The sequence below is a fragment of the Lissotriton vulgaris genome, chromosome 4_1, assembly GCF_964263255.1.
Source record: "Lissotriton vulgaris chromosome 4_1, aLisVul1.2, whole genome shotgun sequence".
Taxonomy (NCBI): Eukaryota; Metazoa; Chordata; class Amphibia; order Caudata; family Salamandridae; genus Lissotriton; species Lissotriton vulgaris.
This window is the reverse complement of record NC_141691.1, coordinates 633,505,369-633,529,284: the sequence shown is the minus strand read 5'-3', so window position 1 is coordinate 633,529,284 and position 23,916 is coordinate 633,505,369. Positions and strand designations below refer to the sequence as shown.

General features: G+C 43.7%; 1 protein-coding gene across 1 annotated transcript in view; it reads right to left on the bottom strand.

Moving 5' to 3' along the window:
• Positions 1-23,916, bottom strand: part of HECW1 (HECT, C2 and WW domain containing E3 ubiquitin protein ligase 1) — a 974,913-nt gene that overhangs the window by 179,319 nt on the left and 771,678 nt on the right. Inside the window, exon 12 of the mRNA XM_086964874.1 lies at positions 17,539-17,640. Within this exon, the coding sequence (XP_086821000.1) occupies positions 17,539-17,640 (102 nt within the window). The remainder of the gene's footprint in view (positions 1-17,538; positions 17,641-23,916) is intronic.

Genomic DNA, 23,916 nt, shown 5'->3' with positions numbered 1-23,916 from the left:
AGATCGGATGGCCGAGCATGGGATCTGGAGAGATGGGAACAAGAGAGAGCACTCCCCAACTCTCCAGGACCCAAACGTAGGGCCCGAAGTTGGGATGGGAGAGACACCTGTCAACCTCCCTCGAAGGAATTATTGCGAGCAGAAATAAAAGCCAAAAGACTCGATGTCTCCAGCTTAAAGTCAGATCTGGATGACATGGTAGACGGTACCCTGCCCTTAGAAAGAATGGACATGTATGAGCAGGATGAAATTCTGTTCATGGCAAAGGACGTAACTCGAAAGGCGAGAGCAACACATGAGAAATTAGTCGAACTAGCAGGCAAATATATGGTAGACTTGTCAAGAACCAAAGCGTTACAGGGCAACCACAGGCTACATTACACAGACCGAGATCTAGATGAGAGGAGGACCATCGGATTGAAAACACACATAAGGGAACTGATCACTGGAATAAGGACATGGAGGGCCCTAGATAAGTGGGAGGAGAGGTGGTCCAAGAGAGGGACCGTTAGGAGAAGTACACTTGGGATGACACCAGGAGGACAGCAGGGAGTAGAGACGTACCCTTTGAGGGAAGTCGCAAATGGGACCTATGTCCACGTCCCTTGGAGTAGGGGGGATTTAGCTGCTTTTACCACCTCTTTCCCCAAACTGCGGGAAAACCCTGTGGAGTGGTATAAGCAAGTTGAGAGATTCGTAAAAATCTCAAAGGTCCTATGGATAGATTTGAACACGCTGTTTGACATAGTGGTGCCAGGAGATTTGTGGACCGCATGCAAGGTTAGCGCTGAGTGGCCCATCATAGAGCCAGAGAGAGACGCTAGGACTAATGGGCCGTCCGAGAGTGTGATGGCAAAATTCGAAAGAGTAATGACGTGGCTGAAAGAGAAAGTGCCAATGCAAGACATAGATTGGGTAAAAATTGACCGAACGAGACAGGAACCCAAAGAGACAGTACACGAATACTATGAGAGATTGCTGAAGGCGTTTAAACAGTATAGCGGTCTGGATGTCATGGATCCGAGGGACATAGGGCAGTTTGTGTCCAAGTTTGTCCTAGGCCTGAGACCGGATATTAGTTTAATGATCCAGCAACACTTGATTTGTTGGCAAAATAAACCCCTGGACGAAATACTGAGGTATGCCAGGTACTGCTGTGATGAGATAGATTCTAAGGCTAAGAAACTAAAGGAGAAACTGATGGTGGTACAGATGCAGGCAGCAGGGAAGGGGGGACAGCAGCAACAACAACCAGGAACCGGTACTGGAGGAAGGAAACAATACAGCCAGAACAAGGGCAATGAGGAGAACTCCACCTTTAGACCCAGGATAGATATAGCTACCTTAAAGAAATCGACTAGGTGCCACCAGTGTAACGAGGTGGGGCATTGGAAACGCGAGTGTCCCTATAATATTGAGATAGGAGACCAAGAGGTGGAAGAGGAAGAGACTCAGAGTGCGCCTACAAGAGGGATAACGCAATACCAGGGAAAGGTGCTCAAAGGGGGGCCTCCCCCCCGAGCCCAGTTCCCGCAGGCACCCAGAGTAGGGACTATGGGTAAGACATATAGACAGATGCCCCTGTTTGTAGGAGGAGAGGAATGCTATTATGTGGACCCACTAACTGGACAGAGAGTGGAAAGAGATGACTGCATCCTCGGGGCAGCTCTGGAAGTAGACCAAAGGGGACCCTATGTTGAGGCCGAAGTGGCAGGGTTCCCCACGACATTTCTAGTGGACACAGGAGCCACTCGATCCACGATCAGATCAGCCGCAGTTCCAGGCCTGCCCATGTCGGGGGAGACCATACAAGTGGTGGGGGTCGCTAACAAGAGAATGACCAGTCCTTTGACTGAGCCCGTGCAGGTGAAAATAGGGAAGTACAGTGAGGAGCACCAGTTTGTGGTTTGCGATTCTAGTCCTGTATGTCTGCTAGGAAGAGACCTTTTGCGCAAATTGAACTGCACTATATACTGTACTCCGCAAGGAGTGGAGGTACTGACAAATGATGATGATGCAGACTTTAAAGTCGCGAATTCCAGAATATGTGTGGAACTGTATCCCACTCTGACAGTAGACGAGCTCCCCTGGGACTTGAGAGAGACAGTTGCTCCAGAAGTGTGGGATTTCACTGGGGAAGAGATTGGGTTGGTGAAAGGGGTGGACCCAGTGAAAATTGCAGTGAAACCACATGCTGAGTTCCCAAGAACCCCTCAGTATAAATTGACTCCAGAAACGATTGCAGGCATAAAACCCGTGATTGAGTCCATGATTAAGCAGGGAATACTGAAGGAAATCGTGGGTAGTCCATGCAACTCCCCGATTATGGGTTTGCAGAAACCAAATGGGAAATTTCGGATAGTGCAGGACCTCAGAAAGATTAATAACATAGTCGTTTCGTGTTGTCCAGTGGTACCGAATCCATCAGTGATACTGTTTCAGATACCGTTCCAAGCAGAATGGTTCACTGTGATTGATCTTTGCCAGGCTTTCTTTTCGATCCCTTTGGACGAAGAAAGCCATTTTCTTTTCGCATTTAAGCTGGAAGGTCGCGTCCTAACATGGTGTCGTATTCCTCAGGGGTATACAGAGAGCCCATCGATCTTCAACCAGCTCCTGAAGAAAAATCTTGAAAGTCTAGTGCTGCCCCAGAGGTCAGTTCTGGTCCAGTACATAGACGACCTCCTTGTGGCGTCAGAAACAGAAGAAGCTTGCAGGAAAGACTCCATTGCCTTGTTAAATCACCTAGCTGAAAATGGGCATAAGGTATCCCCGGGGAAATTGCAGTACTGCCTGACAGAGGTACAGTACTTGGGACACAGAATTGAGAAAGGGAAGCGAAAGGTGTCACCAGACAGGATAGAGGCCATCATGAAAATGAATGCGCCTAAAACACAGAGAGAAGTCAGAATGTTCCTAGGAATGGTGGGATATTGCCGACAGTGGATTGCAAACTTTTCACTGAAAGCAAAGCCCTTGCAAAAACTGACGCACAAGGAAGTGAGCGATCCGGTACCATGGGACAAAGACTGTTTGATGGCGTTCCTGCAGCTGAGAGAGGACTTGTGTCGTGCTCCGGCTCTGGGAATGCCGGATTACGATAAACCATTCTTGCTCTACTGTTGTGAGAGAGAGGGATGCGCGCTGTCTGTGTTAGTCCAAATCCATGGGAATGCCCGTAGACCAGTCGCTTATTTCTCGGCTACTTTAGACCCAGTAGCCGCAGGGTTGCCCGGATGTCTCAAATCCGTTGCCGCAACCGGTGTCAGCATTGAGAGGTGTGAGAATATTGTTATGGGGCACCCGTTAGAGGTACATGTGCCCCACTCTGTTGAACTGTTGATGACCAGGACCAAAACACAGCATCTGACAAACAGCAGGCTCACGCGCTATGAGCAAGTCATTCTTGCTGCGGAGAACGTGACCCTCAGGAGATGCTCTGTTTTAAATCCTGCTACCTTGATGCCACTTCCAAACGATATTGAAGATGATGATGAATGTACAGACCATGACTGCCTCGATGTGACTGAACTATGCACCAAACCAAGACCCGACATCGTAGATGAGCCACTGACCGACCCAGATGAAATTTTCTTTGTCGATGGCTCATGTGTAAGAGACGAAGTTGGGCAGTTGAGAGCAGCTTACGCTGTTTGCACAATTACTGGAGTAGTGGAAGCTGGATGCCTGGAAGGAGTACACTCCGCTCAGGTAGCCGAGATTATTGCCCTGACACGTGCCTGCCTGGCAAGCAATCAAATTCGAGTCACCATATACACTGATAGTCAATATGGTTACGGGGTAGTTCATGATTACGGGCAGTTATGGTCTCAAAGAGGGTTCATGACCTCTTCAGGCTCTCCCATTCGCAATGGAGAGTTTGTGCGCCTGCTGTTGGAGGCATTGCAATGTCCAGCAGGTATTGCAGTTGTGAAGTGTACCGCGCATACCAGAAATATGGACTTCGTGTCACAAGGCAATAGATATGCCGACGAAGTCGCACGGTATTGCGCGGAGACAGGATACTCTTTCACAGAGGTGGAAGTGGGTGGAATAAATGTAAGGACTGAATTAGCTATGATATTGGAAACTGTTGATACTTGGGACGAACTGAAGGAGATGCAAGAGAATGCTCCTGACTGTGAAAAAGAAACATGGCAAAAGGCAGGATGTGTGGTGGGTGAGGCCCATTTCTGGGTCTCAGCAGATGGCAGAGCAGTGTTGCCCAATGAGATGGTGAGCCCAATGGCCCGACACATACATGGTCCTGTCCACTTAGGAAGAGATGCTATGCTGAGAGTGTTTAGACAGACCTGGTACAACCCCAAGTTCAGAGTAGCAGCCGAAGCAGTGTGCCAGCGTTGTGTGACGTGCCAGCAGTTGAATGTAGGGAAAAAGACACCAGTTGCACTGAGCCACATAGGGAGGTCAGGAGGTCCATTCAATAGAATGCAGATAGATTTTATCGAAATGCCAAGGTGCAGCCGCCTCCGTTATATCCTGGTGGTTGTCTGCGTTTTCTCCAGATGGGTTGAGGCATACCCTACACGCAGGTGCGACACCCTCACAGTGGCTAAGTTACTGCTTAGGGAGCTTATACCGCGCTTCGGGGTGCCGGCCTCTTTGGAATCAGATAGGGGAACGCATTTCAACAGCTCGCTTGTGAAAATGATTTGTGCCGCTTTAAATATAGACCAAAAGCTACATTGCAGTTATCGACCAGAAGCTTCAGGAATTGTGGAGCAAATAAATGGCACCATCAAGGCCAGAATTGCAAAGGTGTGTTCATCAACATCCTTGAGTTGGCCTGATGCGTTGCCATTGGTTCTTATGAGCCTCCGCAGTACCCCAGACAGAAGAACGGGGCTGTCACCACATGAGGTGTTAATGGGAAGAGCAATGAGGTTACCTTCTGTCCCAACTGCTGCACTGATTAGCATCACAGATGATATGATCCTGGACTATTGTAAGGGGCTGTCTGACGCCATTCATTCTGTGTCCCTTCAGGTGCAGGCTGCCGAGGTACCATCGTGCCAGGACCCTTGTCACGACTTGCTTCCTGGGGATTGGGTCCTGGTGAAAAAGCACGTGAGAAACAGCTGCCTGGATGTTCGTTGGCGTGGGCCTTTCCAGATCATCCTGACCACAAATACGGCAGTGAAGGTGGGAAGCCTGCCCAACTGGATCCACGCGTCGCACACGCGGAGAGTTCCAGCACCTCTGGAAGAAACAGCTCCTCTCTCGGATAGACGTCCAGCTGCGGACCGAGAAGCCATAGAGGGGGCTAGCCAAGCTGTAGAGGTGCCAGCGGAAGCAGGGAACGAATCTGACCAAGCTGAGGACGGTCAGTACAACAGCGAGACAGACGACGCTACTGAAGGGGAAAGTAGCTGGGAGTACGAGTCAGACGCTGACAGGTCTGACAGAGAGCGGGAAAGAACAAGAAGAAGACGGAGTAGAAGGGTACGTGGAGAAGCTGATTGGCCGCAAAGAAGGAGCTCTAGCCTAAGGTCAACTCCGGAGAGAACCCTTCCTCCGATATCAGAAGACTCAGACCCCGAAGAAGGTGCTCAGGGCGCTGAAGCACCGGAGTTGAGGAGGTCAAGAAGAGTGCGTGTGCCTAACAGAAGATACTCCACCCCTGAGTGGACATACCTGGCGACAGATGGCTTCGAAGCCAGTGACAGGGAGGATCCGAGCGGTGGTGGTGTCCAGTTCTGAGCCCATCGTAACAGTAGAGATACGACTGTTAGTACCCGGAGTTGAACAAGAAGGGTCACTGACATTTATGCTTCCCCGACCTCCCCGCCTCAGCAAGATAAAGGACATGTTTCTCACAGAATTGCAATTCCCCGATTTTGGTACAAAGATATCAGCCGCAGAAGAGCACAATCTTCGTCTGGAAATATTGAATTTTGCTGTTGAAGCTGCAGGCGAGCGCCTGATAGTGGATGCTTAAAAGACTTTGTAAATAAGCGTGAAGAAAAGAAGATTACCTAGCGCCTAGGAAGCAGAGATTCTTAGGGACTCTCCCTGAGATGATGGAGAAGGGCTAGGGTTGTCTGTATTTGAACTAAAAGGAACTTTGGCGGAAAGGGTTGTCAGCTTCCAGTTGCGTGGTTCTCAGGACAAAAGGAGTAAAGAGACAGTAAAGGAACGAAAAAGAAAGGAACTTTGTGCTGAGTTGAGGGAGAACCACACTATCTGACGAAATGGAGGCCGGTACCCAGAACCGCAGAGCGAAATGTATAATAGGTACACTAATAGTAGGAGTGATAATACTAATAGCTTTAGTGGTAACAGTCTCTTATGTAAAGGGACGTGAGGAGGAGGCAAAGGTAACTGATGTGGCATCTGTAGAAGCGCTTACATCCACCATTGCTGGTGAGAAAGGGGAAAACACACACGAGAAAGCGTTATTGGCTGCAGAAGCCCGCAGGTTACACGTGGATGAGTCCCAAGGTGACTTTAGGTCAAATGCTTATGCTAAATTATTATATGAATATGTGGATGCCATGGAGGTCAAGGACTGTTACGTCTGCATGCAGTTGCCGGCGTCTGTAGATGAAGGCATTCGATATCATCACCTCCCGCTGACATATGGCATTACATGTAGCTTGTTGCTTAGTATATTTTATGAGAGAGATAGTTTTGACTATTATTTCTCCAATTATGATGCAGTGTTACCAGAAGTCCCAAATTATAAACAAATGAATAAATGGGACTACTGGAAGAGTGAAGATAGGTTGGCAAAATTTTTCATTCCTTGGATTACTTTAGATACTTCACATGCCCGCAGAAATAACCTGACATGCAAGGTGTCAGAAGTCGAGAAAAAGTTTATAGGGCAGGTGGATGATCGGAATAGGAGACAAAAGATTTTGAAAAAATCGGGACAATGGAAAACAGATTGGACCGAAGAAGAAAAGGCACACAAGAGAAAGGGTAGTAGTGGTCCAATAGCTTTAGATAGAACGCAGAGGGGAAAGTTATGTCTTCATAGAGCCAAAACGTATTATGAAAATGTATACGTGGGAGAGGTTAGTTGTGAACATGCTTTCAATTTGGAGTACTACACCAAAGACTTCCTGAAGGGAATGCAAGTGATTCCTAACGTATATTTTGTATGTGGGAGAAATGCCTACGTGAGGCTACCTGATAATTGGTATGGCTCATGTTACTTGGCAATTATCTTCCCTAAAATATATCATGCCCAAGATTTAGAGATCATTGAGGGCAAGACATCATCGAGGGGAAGGAGAGATGTGAGTGCAGAAATGGTTGGAGATGTCTTTGGAGCTGTGTTCCCACTTCTGGGATTAGCTCTTAATGATGTTAAAATTAGACGACTAGCAACAGTCGTAGACAGGTTGTCTGCCAGCACTGCTCAGTCCTTAATGCTAGTAGAAGGAGAGATGCAATCGATAAGGGCCATGGTTCTTCAAAACCGCCTTGCGTTAGATGTCCTATTAGCAAAAGAGGGCGGAGTCTGTAAGGCTTTGAAGGTCCAAGAATGTTGTACTTACATTCCAGACAATTCGAAGCCCCTTGAGAAAGTTATTAGAAATATAACTGATATTCACAAGGAGATTGAAGACCTGAGCAGAGAAAATGTCTGGGAAAAGGTGGGCCAAGGAATGAGTGAAGCTAGAAGCTGGCTCACCGCCTTAGGCAAAAGCTTTGTGTGGAAAATACTAAAACCTATCATCATAATATTGATCTGTGGAATCGTGTTATGGGGTTTGGTGAGGGTATTTAAATGGAGCAGAGCCAGAAGGTCAGAGAGAGCTCAGAGAAAACAGCTGCAGAGATTGGCTGCCATACAAGATAGTCAGTACCGGAGTCTGAGGGCTCTGGAAACACAGAAGCGAGTTATGCTAGCAATCACCGCAGTTTAAATATTTAGTGATGACCCCGAGAGGTCATCAAAGGGGGGAACTGAGAGAGCGCAAACTGACCAAAATGTAGAAATGCATCACACTTACACGTAGTAAGCACAAATCATGAAGAGAAATGCCATGAGTGCTGATAGTAGCCACAGTTATATTCTGATGTGTAGTTAATATAGAAGTTTAAATAGAAGTGGAACTAATACAGAAATGTGTGAAGTAATAAGGCTTATTGAATTTGATTATTCCTGAATCCATGTTGTGTAGCTGCTAAAATGTAAGATGGCATACGGAAACGTTGAACGTGGTAGGCCTCAGGGCCAGAGCTAGGAGGGAGGGGGAAGGCGATTAAATTGCATAATGTGGATTGCACTAATGTTTAGTAATAATGAGTAGGGTTTGATTTATAGATGTGTTTACTTAATCAGTAGAATAAGAGTATTAACATGCTAACAATTAAAGAAGAAGTTGAATATTATAAAACTGTTGTAGAGCTGGAAAGCCTTAAACGTTGATTTACACATATTAGTCTGGGACGGGGAATGTTGCAACGCGGTTGGAAAACCATGAGAATTGGGATTTGGCTCCAAATGTCTGTCTGGAAGAGAAAAGGGGGTATTCAATTATTAATAATGAATAGAAGCCTGTTCGTGAAATGGACCAGACATGGAGGAGGGTTCCGGAATGTTTAAGGGGTATCAGCGGGCCGGAGAAGAGTCTGAGAAGCAAGGTCGACGCTAACCACAAGGCCTCATCATGGAAAAAGCCAGAAGCTACACCGCGTGAGGGGCGTCTCACGAGGGGCGTCCTAAATGTTATTGGATTTTTGTATTAGGGACAGCACCCCTGGGGGGAGTTAGAGCAGAAGCCTGAGGACCCTTTAGAGAGCGGATGGGTAGGCAGAGAGGGGCCATGACTGGAGGACTTTAGGTTTTCACCAAGAGTTTAGAGTGAGTGACTTCCCTCGGGAGTCATTCACTGCTGACACCTTTTTTGATAGGTTGAGACCTGGTTAAGTAGGGATACCATCTAGATCAGGGTAGGGAAAGCCTAACCTGTATTGTCCCTCCGCCTGTAATGACCGATAGATTTCAATATGTGTCTATGCTAATAGCACTATTGTTTTTAGAACTGGTATTGGTAATTTCCGTTGTTCGTCTGAGGGCTTTCAGAGAACACATGTACGTAGTTGGCCCTGTGTATCTGGTTAATCTCATTTTGAGATGCTTGTATTTGCAACTTATCTTGACTTTATAATAAACCTTTGAAAGCTAGAAGTTGTTTGTGATCCTTTGAGCAGAGTCCTTTATTGGGAGAACTAACTTGGTAAGAGATGCACTTTCTTTCCTCAAAGACAGGCAATAAAGGTTCAGTCGACCAGATCGGGGTTTTAGATCGATAGTGATAAGGTATTGATCAAAATCTCACCCTTCCAAATGTAAGTTTAGCTATACATTATAACGATTCTGCAAGTCACCGGGAGTTCTGTGACCTTATAGAAAACTGAAGCTCATTACTGCCAAATGGAACCACGTCATAAGTGATCATTTCCGCCAGTGGGCGTTTTTTTCTGCCAACAGCGCAGTTGTACTTTTATAATTAAAAGCTTTCACTCAAAATCCCCAGGGTGCAAAGCTCTGCTGGAGGCCGCACATGGCTTGGAGAGTTAGGCGGGCGAACGGTGCAGGCCTAAGACACACCGTGAGCTATAAAAAACGAAGCCCAGTGTTGACAACAGACCTCGGCTTCTGAATGGCAAAGATTGAATTGTCGAGGATGGTTCATTGTTTTTTACACACCCCACTACTGTCCAAATTACACTATTGGGTGCATTCATGTTTGGCATAAGAGCAGCTACAAAAAGTGGACTTTTTGCCACGCAGTGCCAGTGGCATTGAAATGATGCCCTAATTCAACCAGGAAAATAGAACCTCGACCCTTGTGTACGAGTAAAAAAAAGGAGCCAGAATTTGGATAATATGATCCTTACCCTCCTATGGTCCCAGTTGCCACCGTACATGCAGCACCCGGTGCAGAGATACCCCTGTTCAAGGCCCAAGATGAGGAACCTGTGGTAGAGTATATAATCTGCAAACATTCTCTATGATTCAATGGTTCATTGCCATAGGGAAAAACCTCCTCAACAAGCAGAATATTCCTCTGTTCAGTTACAGCTTCGTTTTAAATTCATTTTTGTAGGATTCGGAAATCTATATATAAATCACAACAAAAAGTATGTAAATTGGCACATGCAGTTGCAAAATTCTATTAAGTATGCATTGAATGAAATGTAAGCAGACTACCAAGTACCTCAAAGTAATGCGACGTATACACTCAAATCCCACTTCATATCTCAAGTGAATCTCAAAATAGATTCCAATACAAAACCCAGCATTAGCACTGTCCAAAATTAAAATTCCACCGGAAAGTTTTATAAAGTTGACCTTTTTCTTATTTTGTGAAGACTGCAATGTCAAATGAAACTTTGCAATATTCTGACTGAGGATTACATTTCTCACATAAAAGTTTTTTGTGGATGCATTTACCCACAAACAATGTTTTGATATAGGGGTATCTTCCAAAAAGTGATTAATTGCAATTCAATTCAATTCAATTTGTACATCTTTTATGATCTTTCATGATCGAAATAAAGATTATTTGAATTGAATTGATTAATTGCAATAATTGTTACTGCAATAAGTACTCTAATGGAACTTAAGCTTGGGTGTTTTTTTTAACTTCCCAAAGCTTCCCAAATGAATTTTTCACAAGGACACACCCTACACAGCACAGATTACCTCGCTAAGGCATGTGCAGTCTCCATGCACTGACGGTCTGTTCCTTGTGTTTGGCATCTGTATGCAAGTCTTGTCTTTTGTAAATAACGCCTTAGCATGTGGCGCACACAAAGTAGAATTTACAGACACAAATCACAAATCCTGATCCCCACAAATAGGATTTGATGATGTTTGGGCCTGCAAATTCTAATTCTGACTGTGGCAAATCTATTAGTATATTGGATTTTCCACAGTTGCAGATTTAGGGCTCTCGCAGAGCTTAATTTGTAAAATAAAAAAATAAAAACACACAACTGCACTGCCCAAAGATGAACTTGTGTTGCTACTAGTTCCTTTGTCAGCCCTATTGCGATGTGTAGAGATCCGTGACTCATTTAGTAAGTTTGCATGGCACTGTAGAAACACCAATACATACAGTGCATTTTGATATTTTTAGTGAGATGGACTGATTCTGAGTTGTTCCACGTCTTGCAAGAGCATTTTGTCTTCTGTTGTTTTGCTTTGCATTATTGTGTTTGTATTCCTCCTTTCAGAATGAAAAACAAGCTACAAGTGCCAGAATTCAATGACTATAAACAACCACGGGTCATATGTCAGAAAACTGACTACAAGAATATTGTGCTATAAAAATATAGTAGAACAATATCGATGACCAAAGTATCAACAAGGTAAGTATGTATAGATAAATATAGATCAACTCTTATTAACTCCCCATCTTTGTACCCCAAAGATATATACATCAGCTTAGTACATTCATGTGGAGGTAAGTATAACTAGGACCACTTACATTATTTGTTTATGTGGCCACCGTGTTTTCTGCTTGAATATGGATTTGATGCACTTGCCACATAATCCATCATCGGCTGCATTATTTGCATATGTTTAACAAAACAATGTTTCTAGCTCAATCAGAGCAAAAGTTACAGAAAACTTTGCCACAAATGTTGCTGCACAGTGACAAATCCTTTGCAAACGTTAAAAGGTCACTTTTCAGTTGTTGATTGGTATATTTAGGTACTGAGCTTATATTAATAAGATGAAAACTTTGATGAGACAGTGTCAAGATGCATAAGATTGCAAAATAATGGAGAATTACAGCTACAAAATGCGCCACACTATGCTGCATTACTTCCCTTTTCTTGGTGCATCATTTATTATTTCCTGCCTCATAATGTGGCTCTTCCTTGCGGCATAGTTGCAATGGCCTTGAGTATAATAAACCTACACTTACCTGTGTACATTTACCTTGTCGATATTTTACTCATTGATATTGTTGCTACAGTATTGTTGCAGCACAATTTAATTACTTAATATTCTGGTGTTATAGTAGGTCGAGATAGGTTACATACCTGACATGATGATGCGGCAATTCAAGATCTCCCATTTATTTTGTTGATTGTTTTTTTAAATCTAAATCCGGACAAACCAATGTAGGATCAGGCGGGATACATGCAGGCAATGGAGTGCCATCCAATTTCACTGTGATGTGGACAGTTACCTCTCTCCTTGGGAGTGCATTAGTGCCTGGCAGAGGTTTTGTGGGGCTTGGCGCCAGCCACTGACATCAGTGACAGTTTTATGTTATGTTAATATAATGTGATAAAGCACAATTAATCCTACTGGAATGTATATCTCGGCACTCGGCCAGCATAGGACAGACATACAGAGCCCTAAAACAGCCAAGTTTTCAAAATGTTCTTAAACATAGTTCTGAGACGAATTCGGAAGGGTAGGAGCAGCCACAAGTACTGGTCATCTAACGCCTTTTCTGGACGTTTTATTAAAGCACCTTCCTGAGCTCCGGGGGGCTCCCCCCCACCCACACCCCCTCTTCCGGGGCCCCCCTAGCTACACTCCCTGCCCAGGGCCGCCATAAGCCTAGAGCCACCCCTGCGCCACCGTAACTAGAGGTGCGAACATGGGGGACAGTCAGTAGCTCCTTATCGCTCGAGCTTAGAGTACAGGAAGACCGAAAGCAATGCAATTTGCTCCTTAGGTATGAAGGGGCTCAAACAATCAAGGACTTGTAGGTAAGACAACTTAAAAAAGATGCTCTTTCTCATAGGCAGCCAATGAAGATCTGGACCAACATTTTCCTGGCAGAAGATGGTAGCCAAGGAAAACCCCTCCCCCGACGCCTCATAGTCCCAAAACATGACCAACAGATTGCAACTATGTAATTCTTTAAGGATAGTTCCTGGTCTAGTTTATCACCCAGTTTTTAATGGCGTAACTTGAAGAGGGAGCAGCCTCCAATTCCGAGGGCCACCAATCAGGGGTCCAGAGGAGCTGAGCTATTCCAACCAAACAGCAAAATTTCACTTCTTTTGGGTTCAGCTGGAGACAGTTAGTTGTCATCTAGGCCGCAATTCTCCTCAAACAGACTAGAACATGATGTTTTGCATCGTCAATGTCCTGTCTCAGTGAAATGATCAACTGGATATCATCAACATAAGGGATTAGATCAAAGCCACAGGATTTAGATGTTGAACAAACTTGGGCTCAGAGATGAGCTCTGAGGCACCCCGTAATACATGGAAATCGTGCGAGATTTAAATGAACCCAACAAGATCATTTGAGTGCGGCTCTCTAATAACTCAGCAAGCCACTGAAGGGCTTTGCCCCCGACACTAATCGTATGCAGTCTGCTAATCAGTACTGCCTGAGAAACTGTGTCCAAAGTAGCTGAAAGATTTAACAACATAAACACGGCAGGGGAGCCAGCATCCAAAGTACTGCAGATGGTGTCGGTCACTGTCACCAGGGTGGCCTCTGTGCTGTGAGAAGCTCTGACTCTCGATTGGGGGGGGGGGGGGTCCATAATCTTATGGTCCTCCAAGTATGCCATAAGCCGTTTGTTGACACAGCTTTCCAACAATTTCCCCAGTAAAGGTAGAAGTGATATGGAGCGACAGTTTGACAAACTGTTTGAATCTACATTTGATTTTTTTAAGTATAGGGGAAGCCAAAGCGGGCTTCCAAGCTAGTGGTATTCTGTCTGATTCTAGCGAAAGGTTGAATAACGAAAGAATAGAAGGAGTGATCAAAGTTTCAAGATTTGCAGAAACTTTGGGGGGGGGCATAACCAGATTTGGCACTGATCAATAACTCTCAAATTTGGTCCAAGGTGAGGGGTTCAAACCTATCTAGGGTCGGGGTTGAGACCTTGGGAGCAGACTTGGAAGGGTTGAGGTAGTCTGACTCTGGATGGAAAGGAACTTCTTGTATATGGCAGCGATCTTTTCCTCAAAGCGGTCAGCCAGAGAGTTGCATAATTGTTGTAAAGCTCAGTTATCTGAAGTCCCGACACGAACCTTGGTGAACTCATTGAGCACTTTATTGAGTTATTTGGCAGAATTGCATGGCTTCTCGATTCTATTGGAAATATACAGCTTCTCCTGGAGTTCCTGATGTGGGCATGGTATTGAGATAATGCAAGTTTGTATGTAGCTCTATAAGCTGGGGCTTTAGTGTGGCACCCGCAATTCTCTAGCCTTTTACAGCCATCTTTCAGAGTGCTCAGTTTCACAGAGAACCATGGGACATGTGGCGTGGAGCAGACGTGATTGGGCTACTTGAGTGGTGCCATTTTGTCGAAGGCTTAAGTTAAAATGTTATGATAACTAGATAGCGCTACACTAATGTCTGAAACATGTGCAGGGCTGGACTGGCCATAACGAGCACCGGGCACTTCCCCGGTGGGCCGCCATGGTGGGGGCCGGTTTTGGGCACCTGGGGGGGCGATTTTGTTAAAGGGCCATTTTTGCAGCCTAGCTGCAATATCGTCTCCTTTAACAAAATCGTTCAAAATCAGCTCTGTCAAACAGCTTGGACGCACCCCCAACTCCCTGGGGGGCCAGCTGAGTACTTTGCCAGGGTCCGTTTTGGTTCCCAGTCCAGCCTTGAACACTTCTCACAACTTCTAGGCTAAATGCCTTGGAAACACAACTGGTGAGATGGTATTCCAGGCTCTAGAGGCCTTAGTCCCAACAGTGGCGGGCTGATGTATAAGTCCACCCTGTCAATCTGAAACTTGATCCGACGAATGTCCATCCTTTTGAGAGGGAGAGAATCTTCACTTTTTAAAAGTGAAGAATTGGTAAAACTCATATCTAAGGTGTGCCCAGCCACATGTGATCCACGGGGAGAAGAGGTCCTTTGGCTGCTCGGACACATGACAGTCTGGTAAAAGCACGTTATCTCTAAGTCCTCAAGAAGATGAACAACCTCTGACTTAGTGACGTCTTCCCCATGAAAACTAAAATCACTCAACAATAAAAAATTGCTGGTGGACAGTATAAAAAGGGCAATACATTCAGACAAAAGATGGCTGAAATCATTCTTCACGCCTGATGGCCGGTAAATAAGTGCACCCTTCCAATGGAGACCGGGTGACAACTCAAGTTTGAAAATACAGATTTCAGTCCAATCCTCTAGGAAGGAATCAACTATTTGGAACTTAACAGAGTTCCGAAACGCAATGGCAACTCCCTCGCCGGGTCTAGCTTTCTTTTCTGTCTGATTAAATGATAATTGTCAGGCAGTGCAAGAGGGATACAGGGAAAGGATGAGACATTTAATCTGGTTTCTATGAAAATAAAATCTGGGACAATAGAGGACAGAAGATTGTAAATTTTAATTGCATGTTTTGGTAACCATCTAATATTACAATAAATGCAATGAAGAGGTGCGGTGAGGCTGGGAAAAGTTTTTCTATTGTTTTCGGTGAAAGGCAGTAGACAGACTGCTGGGGAGGGCTCTGACAGAGAACCAGAACAATCTCAACTCTTTGCTGGAGGGGGGAGGTAGAATCCCTCAAAGCCTTAACTACAAAATAGAGGGACAAACAGTAGAGCCTGCAGGCCATACAGACAAATGGAACTTTCAAACACCAAAAGGAGAGAGAGCCAAAGGGGTAGCTCAGACATGCCTAAATGAGCAACGTTGTTGGCAATATTGCGAAGGAATGCAGCAGAGTAACTAAGCCTGTTCTTTGATATGGAATCCTTTACTGGAGAGGCAGGGGTCCTTCCTCGTGGCGACGTTCGAGTGCGGACAGGTGCAGACGGGCTTGCCTTTGGCGTGCCAGCGGCGTGCGTCCACGCTGTCATGCCACCAATATAGGTGAGACAGAAAGAATGCCTAGACCGCTAACCTACAATGGCGGTGCAAGGCTAAACAACCAGGAATTGTTGCAGCACTAATTAAAAGTATTGAGCAGGCCCTCTCCGTGCAAACATGACAAGCTGCGGTGGACAGAAGGGCTATGAGGTCAGAAACCAATATGCAGAGCAAAAATAAATTAAGTACCCATTCACCAACACAATCCCACTAAAATGAAAAATGCAGCATTTTAAAAAAAATACTAGATGCAGGGAGCTTGTGTATGGCGGCACGTCCAAGCTGTCGTGCTGCTGATATAGGTGAGCCAGAAAGAATGCCTAGACCGCTAACATACAATGGCAATACGAGGCAAAACAACCAAGGAGTTTGGCCACACTAATTAAAAGTATTGAGCAGGCCCTCTCCGCGAAAACTGCGCAAGCTGTGGTAGCCCTCATGGCAATTTTCACAGTTACCAATAGTGCTGCATATTTGTTTAATGTTACATGTTGAATAGATTGCCTCTTCAGGGTCAGTACATTAATGAATGTAAATAATTAAATTAAGTCCCGATTTACTGAAAGGGACTCAACACAAGCCTGCTCAAATTAAAGTCCAGACCATGCTTAGGTGTTTCCAGGGTACTCGTGCGGCCATCAAAAATACGAGGAACACCCATATAGTTGAGTAATTGTGGGTATAGACAAACCGTAATTGTTTTTTACACCCAAATTGCAGTCCAACACTGTGCAATTTGGGTATGAAGATCAGACAAACAAATATTTTCCCATCATTCTTAAAGGGTGTACGTAGAACACATTGATAAGGAGAATATACTACTAATTTATGATTTATTACCAGGCATCTAAAAAAATTTACAATTTTATGAATGGTCTCCAGTATATTAATGTTGAATGCGGGTTAAACAGTGTGGTATAATGCTTTTATTTTTAGATATATTTGGGGCTGAAGCCTGAAAAAAATATGCATTTAAGCAGGTTTCTAAACTAATCTAAACTAATCTACTACCAACAATAATTCAGCGAATCCCTTTCCAATATTGGCACCACGGGACCTGTGAATAACCTCTTCTAGTGCTTCTATAATGGGCATCTCCTGTTCAATCACTCAATGGCATCCGCTGCAATCTAAATGGGGAACATCGTTTACAACGCAGTGTTTACACCGCACTACCTTAACAACGCTGCCATTACAACGCAAGTCGTTACTACTACTTGCACTGGATGGCGCTGTTGGTTAAGGAATATTGTAATTTTATGTTTCAACACCTTCCCTACTGTTACGTGGACTGGTGTTGGAATATAAAATTATAATATTCCACAATCCGCGCTCTCCAACGCAAGTCGTTGTAACGACTTGCGTTGTAATGGTAGCGTTGTCAAGTACCGCGATCTAAAAGATCGCGTTGTACTGACATATATCCATATAAATACACAATACAAAAAATATGGGAAACACAAGGGGCCTGATTCGCAAAGATAGGCCTGTCTTATCTTTTTATGTGTAGACTTCTCCACACCAACTGTGTAGTCTCTACAGTTGTAAACTTACTAATAACTCCTAGTTTGTGAATCGCAAAAAGAACAGCAAACTTACACAAAAGTGCAGTTTTACCTTTGTGAATCAGGCCCAATGTGTGCAGATCTGGAACCCAGACTCTACAAAGAAGACTGACACAAGATGGGTGGGTATGAAAGTTCAATACATGTGCAAAGGCAGCAGCTTACTTGGTGGGAGGGCTTCATCGATGGACGGATAATGATTGTGGTCAGACCTCATAGAGGGCAACTGGCTGACCGTCTGAGGGCTATGTGGTAACGGGCAATCACCTGCATGCAAGAACAAATAAAGTTATGCAATGGCAAAGAACTATACATTTGCTTTTGTATAGAGGAAAAGGTAGGGAACATTCAACAAAACCCCCTAATATATAAATCCCTGTGAAAATAATATCAAAGTTCTAACAGAGTGCCGAAACACATCATTCGTACAGGTTGAGATCGAAATTTCAGAGAATATGCCACATGGGTCTAAAATTATCCACTATATTCAATTTTTTAACAATGAATTTGGCTACTGTTTACAGGGTGATCTAGCACCCTTAAAGCTCCTACCGGCACTGGTAATCATGCAATTAGTATGCTACAGCGACATGCACAATCAGAACAATGAGGAAAGAACTTGACAATTTTGAAGGAGTTGCACTTGTTATTCTCTCACAAATATATGAGAAAAATGTCAATAGCCAGAACCTATAAAGATATTCAAATCCTTCTGAAAGGTACGTCTTTTTCACTAAAAATAACACTGAATCTTGAATCATTTTTGTAACATTTAATTAAACATTGCTGTTTTTTCATTTTTCTGAAAACCTTTTTACACCTTAAGAGAGATGAGATTGTTTATTCAAACAGGCAAATAACTTTCAAATATTTTCAAAAAGTTAAGTATGTTTTTTAAATAATCGTAATTGTTTCAATCATTTTCGTTTGTCCCCCTAAAAATCTCAGTTTATCACAGTTTGAATCCAAAACAATTTGGCAATAACGTTTGAAAACGTCATAACTTCAGTGCAGGCGTGGAATTACTTTTTCATGTTCCTTTATTAGAAATATATACTGTAAAAGAATGTGTGGTATGGGGCCTGCTCAGGGGTTCCGTACTGGGGTTCTGTACTGGAGAATTTTGATTGTGTCAGTGACTGCTGGCAACTGTTTTTAAAACCAAGGCTTAACACCTTCGCTGCGGCGACTATTCCGCCGCAGCGCTAAGGGGGCGGGGGGGCCGCGCGGCACTCACACGCTGGTGACGGAACCGCTCCGTCACCAGCCTCGGGTGAGCTGTGCTGATGACGGAGCGGTTCCGTCATGGCCCCGCCCGCTCAATAGAACGCCCAGCGCAGGCGCGGAATCCGTGCCGCGCAGGCGCGTCGGGCGGGCCATGACTGAACCGCTTCCGTCATCAGCACAGCGCCACCGCGGCTGATGATGGAGCGGTTCCGTCATCAGCATTGAAGAGGTTAACAAATAACTGGCCGGGCTAAGACAACTGAAGTAAACAGAGGTGCTTTGCCAGGGAGTCTTTCCATAATTTGACCATGATCTATAGCCATGCCCGGGAGCTAATATCAAGGAATTTCATTTTTAGGTCTGGCTTTACAGCGGACCTGTCAACAAGACAATTGTTACCAGTTCTTTCAAATATTCACACAGTGGGCGTTGGCTCAGCTCAGAGAAGTATTTCTCTCTCACCTCCGAACCTTAGCTGTTGGTTGTACCATTCTGCCTCCTGTGGAGAGCCTCCATGGAATGCAAGTTAGACTACTTTACATCTCAAAAATACATCACACATTACATTATTTATTTCAAAGGTTTATGTATATGCTGAATGCAAGTGTTTCTGTTTCTTTTTTCCCCCCCAGAGCAGCAGTCTTTAATGTTTTAGTGAGAAATGAAAATGCAAGGCAGACCTATTGGATTTCCCATCCTTTTTTAAATTGCAGTACAGATTTATGAAGCATAGCTAGTTTTAAACCTTGGAAAAAATGGATACATTTTGCATTGAATTGAATCTTCCTTATTTTGTCCCACACTTTCAGGATAAGATGGGTCTTCCCCGAATCTCTAATCTCTTCCTGTACATGCTATGTGTATACCAACCAGCCACAAAAGAGCCCAAAAACTGTCAAGGTTTTCCGTCAGGGTAGGGGGGAACCCTAATATAGGAACTGCATATTCACTCATACAGAGGTTAAATAGTGTCTTACCTTGGGGATAGAAAATATTTTCTAACACCATAACTTGGGGTTGAAAAGACCTCCTGGTTTCGGCAGAAGATAATTTCCTCTGTAGTAACACATTCATCAAGAGATTATGTCCTGTGGAAAAACATTCTTCCGAAGGCCGAATTGATGGTTACATAGTTCCTATAATAGGGATCATGACCTGGTATTCGTAAAATGCTGACTGACATTCCACAGGCAGAGGGCTCTTAAGAAATATTTGAGCCCCTGCCCTAGTTTTTTCAACAAATCAAGCACTAGGATGGACTAAACAATCAACTGTCCTAAATATTGCCTCAGTTCAGGTCTTTGCTTCGTCAGCCATGTTCTGAAATAAGACATTTGTGACCAAATCCCACATGCCAAACACATACATGTTGCAATAATTACATTTCACCAAAGTTGCTAATTTCTCATGAGCCATTGTTTTCAGCATGTGGTCATTGTTCAAGGTAGAATGATGTGTAGATGTAATATGAAATACCCCATCCTAATTCATCATGTTAATATTACCATTCCACCCTGTTATCTACTGTGTCACAGGCAGTGCATAATATTATATTGACCCCAAGGCTCCTTGAAAGTGCATTCATGTCATGGCCAGTCTTTTTGGAACTTGATTGTACTAACTTTAAAATGTTTTTTTTTTTATTATTACAGGCGTGTTTAGAGCACTGCTTTACAGAAAACTAAACCAGCAGTAATAAAAGATACATTATCAGAAATGGCGAAAATAGAAAATGAGTTAGAAAATCTTGAAGGTGTAATCTGAAGAGATGATTCTTCAAGTTTTTTCTGAAAAATTCAAGATTAGCTACCAGCTTTAATGCAGTGTGGAGATTTGAAAGATGTTGGCAAAACTGATTCTCCTGCACTGTAGCCAAGGGAATGCCGAAACAGGACTGTTTTTCAAGTATTCTCCCAAATGTTGAAGTAACCTGATTCAATAGTGCAAGGAAAGACAACAAAGGGGAGCCACACCATAGATGGGTCTTTTGAGTTTGATGCATAGATGACTATTTAACACACACTGGAATAGTCCAGAAAATACACAGACGTATTATGCAAAAGTATTTTCAGCCTTCTTCCAGTCCAAGCTTCCATCCAAATATGAGCCCAATAACCTACATCAAGCTTTAGGGTATACAAGGTGCAAGAACCTCAGTGTTGCTTAAGCCTTGAGTTACCCCATGACATATTAGGGCACAGTATTGCCCGGTGGATCGTAGGAGCGGTATAATATCTGGAAAATCTGCAGCACACTTTACAACTCAACTCATTATAATATCAAACCTCTTTGTGACATCTTCTACATTTATGTTGAACTAAAGCATATTTTAGATTACAGGTTTGGCACATGTTATTTAGCACACAATAGTTTTTTCAAAACCTTTGATTTACAGTAAATACATCAGAACAATGGATTATAAATTGTAGATGAAGGAAGGGATGGCATTCCCATGAATTTTGAATTTTTAACCAAAGGAAATCCTTATCATGTTTTTTTGCATGAAATATGACAGTGTGATATTGGTATTGTACATAATGGTCCAATTATGCCCTCTCAAGGTTCTGCTTTTGGCCTCATACTTGATATCAGCAGAAACCCTATATGGCAGGATGAATCGTTACACCTTATGCTTCTCTAATGTTGATTTGTATTCCTTGGAAGGTCTTTATGGTGTGGACAGAGAAAAGCACTGTTCAGAAATATCAGGCCCTCAGCTACACAATTCATGAAACAAGTTTCCCTGAGGTAGCTGGAGATGTTGACTGCTGAGTTGCATTCTGAGTTGACATTCGGCATGGCTTTCCTTCCTCATCCTTGATTACATCCAACCCGTAGGACTTACGTGAACAATCGAGGCATGGTGGATAAAGCAAAGTCATAGTGAACTCAGACACATTCATTCTGCAGGACATGGTGTCTCTTCTGTGGGGCTGGTGCTTTCCAGCTGGGTCTAGGGAACAGCACCTTCGAACCAAATAGTGAATAGGTCTCATGCAATGTGTTTATCAGCTGCCTTGTAATATTTAAGGGTGGTGGTTACGTAACATTGATATAATATGTGAAGTTTATGTATAGTGTAAAAGGATTTTCATAACCTGTAGCAATACTTTATGGTATTAAACATACAGCTGTAGTAGGTACACATGGGGTCTTACTAGGTTTGAAAGTATTGCTTGCATTTCTTACAGTGGGGTGATGGTGGTGTTGGCAAATTGTAATAATGGCTACTGGGATGGCTTAAGTGTTGCATTGCTTCATATTCGCTAGTAAAGGGCTTTCAGGAAGCATTGGGCATTCATTTTGCAATGAGGTAAGTAGTGTGGCTCGTTAGAGTGGCAGACCCTGATGCAGAGGTCTAGCCCAGGACCAGGGTTCAATTCCCCGCCTCGGCGGGTCTTGGGCTCTAAAATTCCACGGACCTGATAATTCTCGCCTCAGTGCCTATTCCAATCATGGAGTCCCACTCTGCAACTCTGGGCAATAGCTTGCTTAATCTCCACAACGGCCCCACAACGCTAAGGATGCCTGGCTTCCACCTTGGGGGTGCCCAGGAGTGGACGCCTCACAGGGAAAGCCAGGATGGGTATTCGTACAAGCGCCTTGAGACCCTTGCGGTGAGTAGTGCGCTATACAAGTATCAATTTACATTTTTTTACATTTATCTTTTAAAAGCTACATTTTTAGAGCAGAATTTAATACTGGTCCTCCACGGTTTGCATCCACAGCTTACATGCTGTCACAAAAACTCTTCACTTGCTATACCCCTTATAATCCTGCAAGAACATATGACTTTAAACTGCCTTTTCCCACTTTTATTTATTTTGACTGCACCTCTGCTTCCCTTCTACCTTCTACATGCTTCTTCTGTATGTAAACTGCTCTAAATCTCATGCCTGTCTGTCTTAAAGCGTTATTTGAATTCACATGCTTATCACATGGCCAGCTAATGATCACACCTAAGACACTAATGCACCACAAAGAAACTGTCATGCATGAGAATGTTGTCCTTTGCATGCAAGACTAACCCATGTAACCAATGGACTGACTACTAACTTTGGGCTCCTGGGCAGAGTGCTACTCGTCATATAATGCTTCAATGCCTTGTCGGGAATAGTAATTCCTACATAAATGCAATTTCAATCATACGTGTCTTCTGTAGCGGGCAAGTTTGTATGTTTACATGCTATACTGCCATCCTGCATAATTTCTCAATCAAAACATATTAAGTGAGCTGATTGGTGAATATCTATGTAGTTTTCGCAAATGATATATGCACACTGACCACTCTAGTGTATAAAGTATGATAATACTATACCTCTCCTATACTGGGGTAGAAACCTGGCAATCATCCATTTTTAATATAAATCTAGATTGGCTCCATGCTTTAGAATAGCTTTGAATTTTGATTTCTGAATAATCCGAGACTAGGACCGTTCGTGGCAAGAATGGCTGACAACCTGTTTACAGTTCTGAACCACAATTCACAAGTTGAAGATACATGTCTTGAAGGACATGTTTGCCATATATTTCGAGGAATGCAGAATAATTAGAAGGGAGAGAGGTTGTACAGAATTGTTGGGGAACGGTGGTCAACTAATACTGAGAGCTCCAAAGCTGGGTCAAGTCAGGCTCCTGGTGGATGTCCCCTGCCAGTGACTGCACCCTTATACCATTGATCTGGAAAAAGAACAGTATTTGAAAATGTTCTAGCCCCCCCTTCGGAAAGGCACTGCCTGTCCTGATGGAGACACACATATTATCAAAAACCATGCTTGAAATAGGGTGATAGTCCTGTGTAATGTGCTGTGTAACTGATGAGTGAGGGACAATACAGCATGCACAAAACAATAAAGAAAATCCAGAAGGTGCATCAGATCTGCACCCACAAGTCCACCCGATGGACATTCCCTGCCCAAGTGAACACAGAAGATTCTGCTTTGTTTCCAATCTTAGTACAAGATCCATATTTTTGTTGCTTCCTCCTCAAAAACATTTTGAAACATATATTGATCCTATGAATACAGAAAACTGAAACACCATAAATAGAATCATGGGAAAAATATGGATCAGGGTGGAACGATACTTATACTGCTTATAGCTGCTGTTTGGGACTTGAAACCTATTCTAATGAGAGTGGAAAAGGGCACTGTCTTGTTTTTGTTGTGCTTCCTGTGTTCTAGCTCCAATTCTTTACCCGCTGCTTTTTATGCTATGTGTTGTTATTGCACATGCATGCACACTTCATTTGCACAGTGCTTAAAGGAAGCCAAATATTGTAACTCAGTTTTCTTACCTTGATATGTGCTTTTTAAC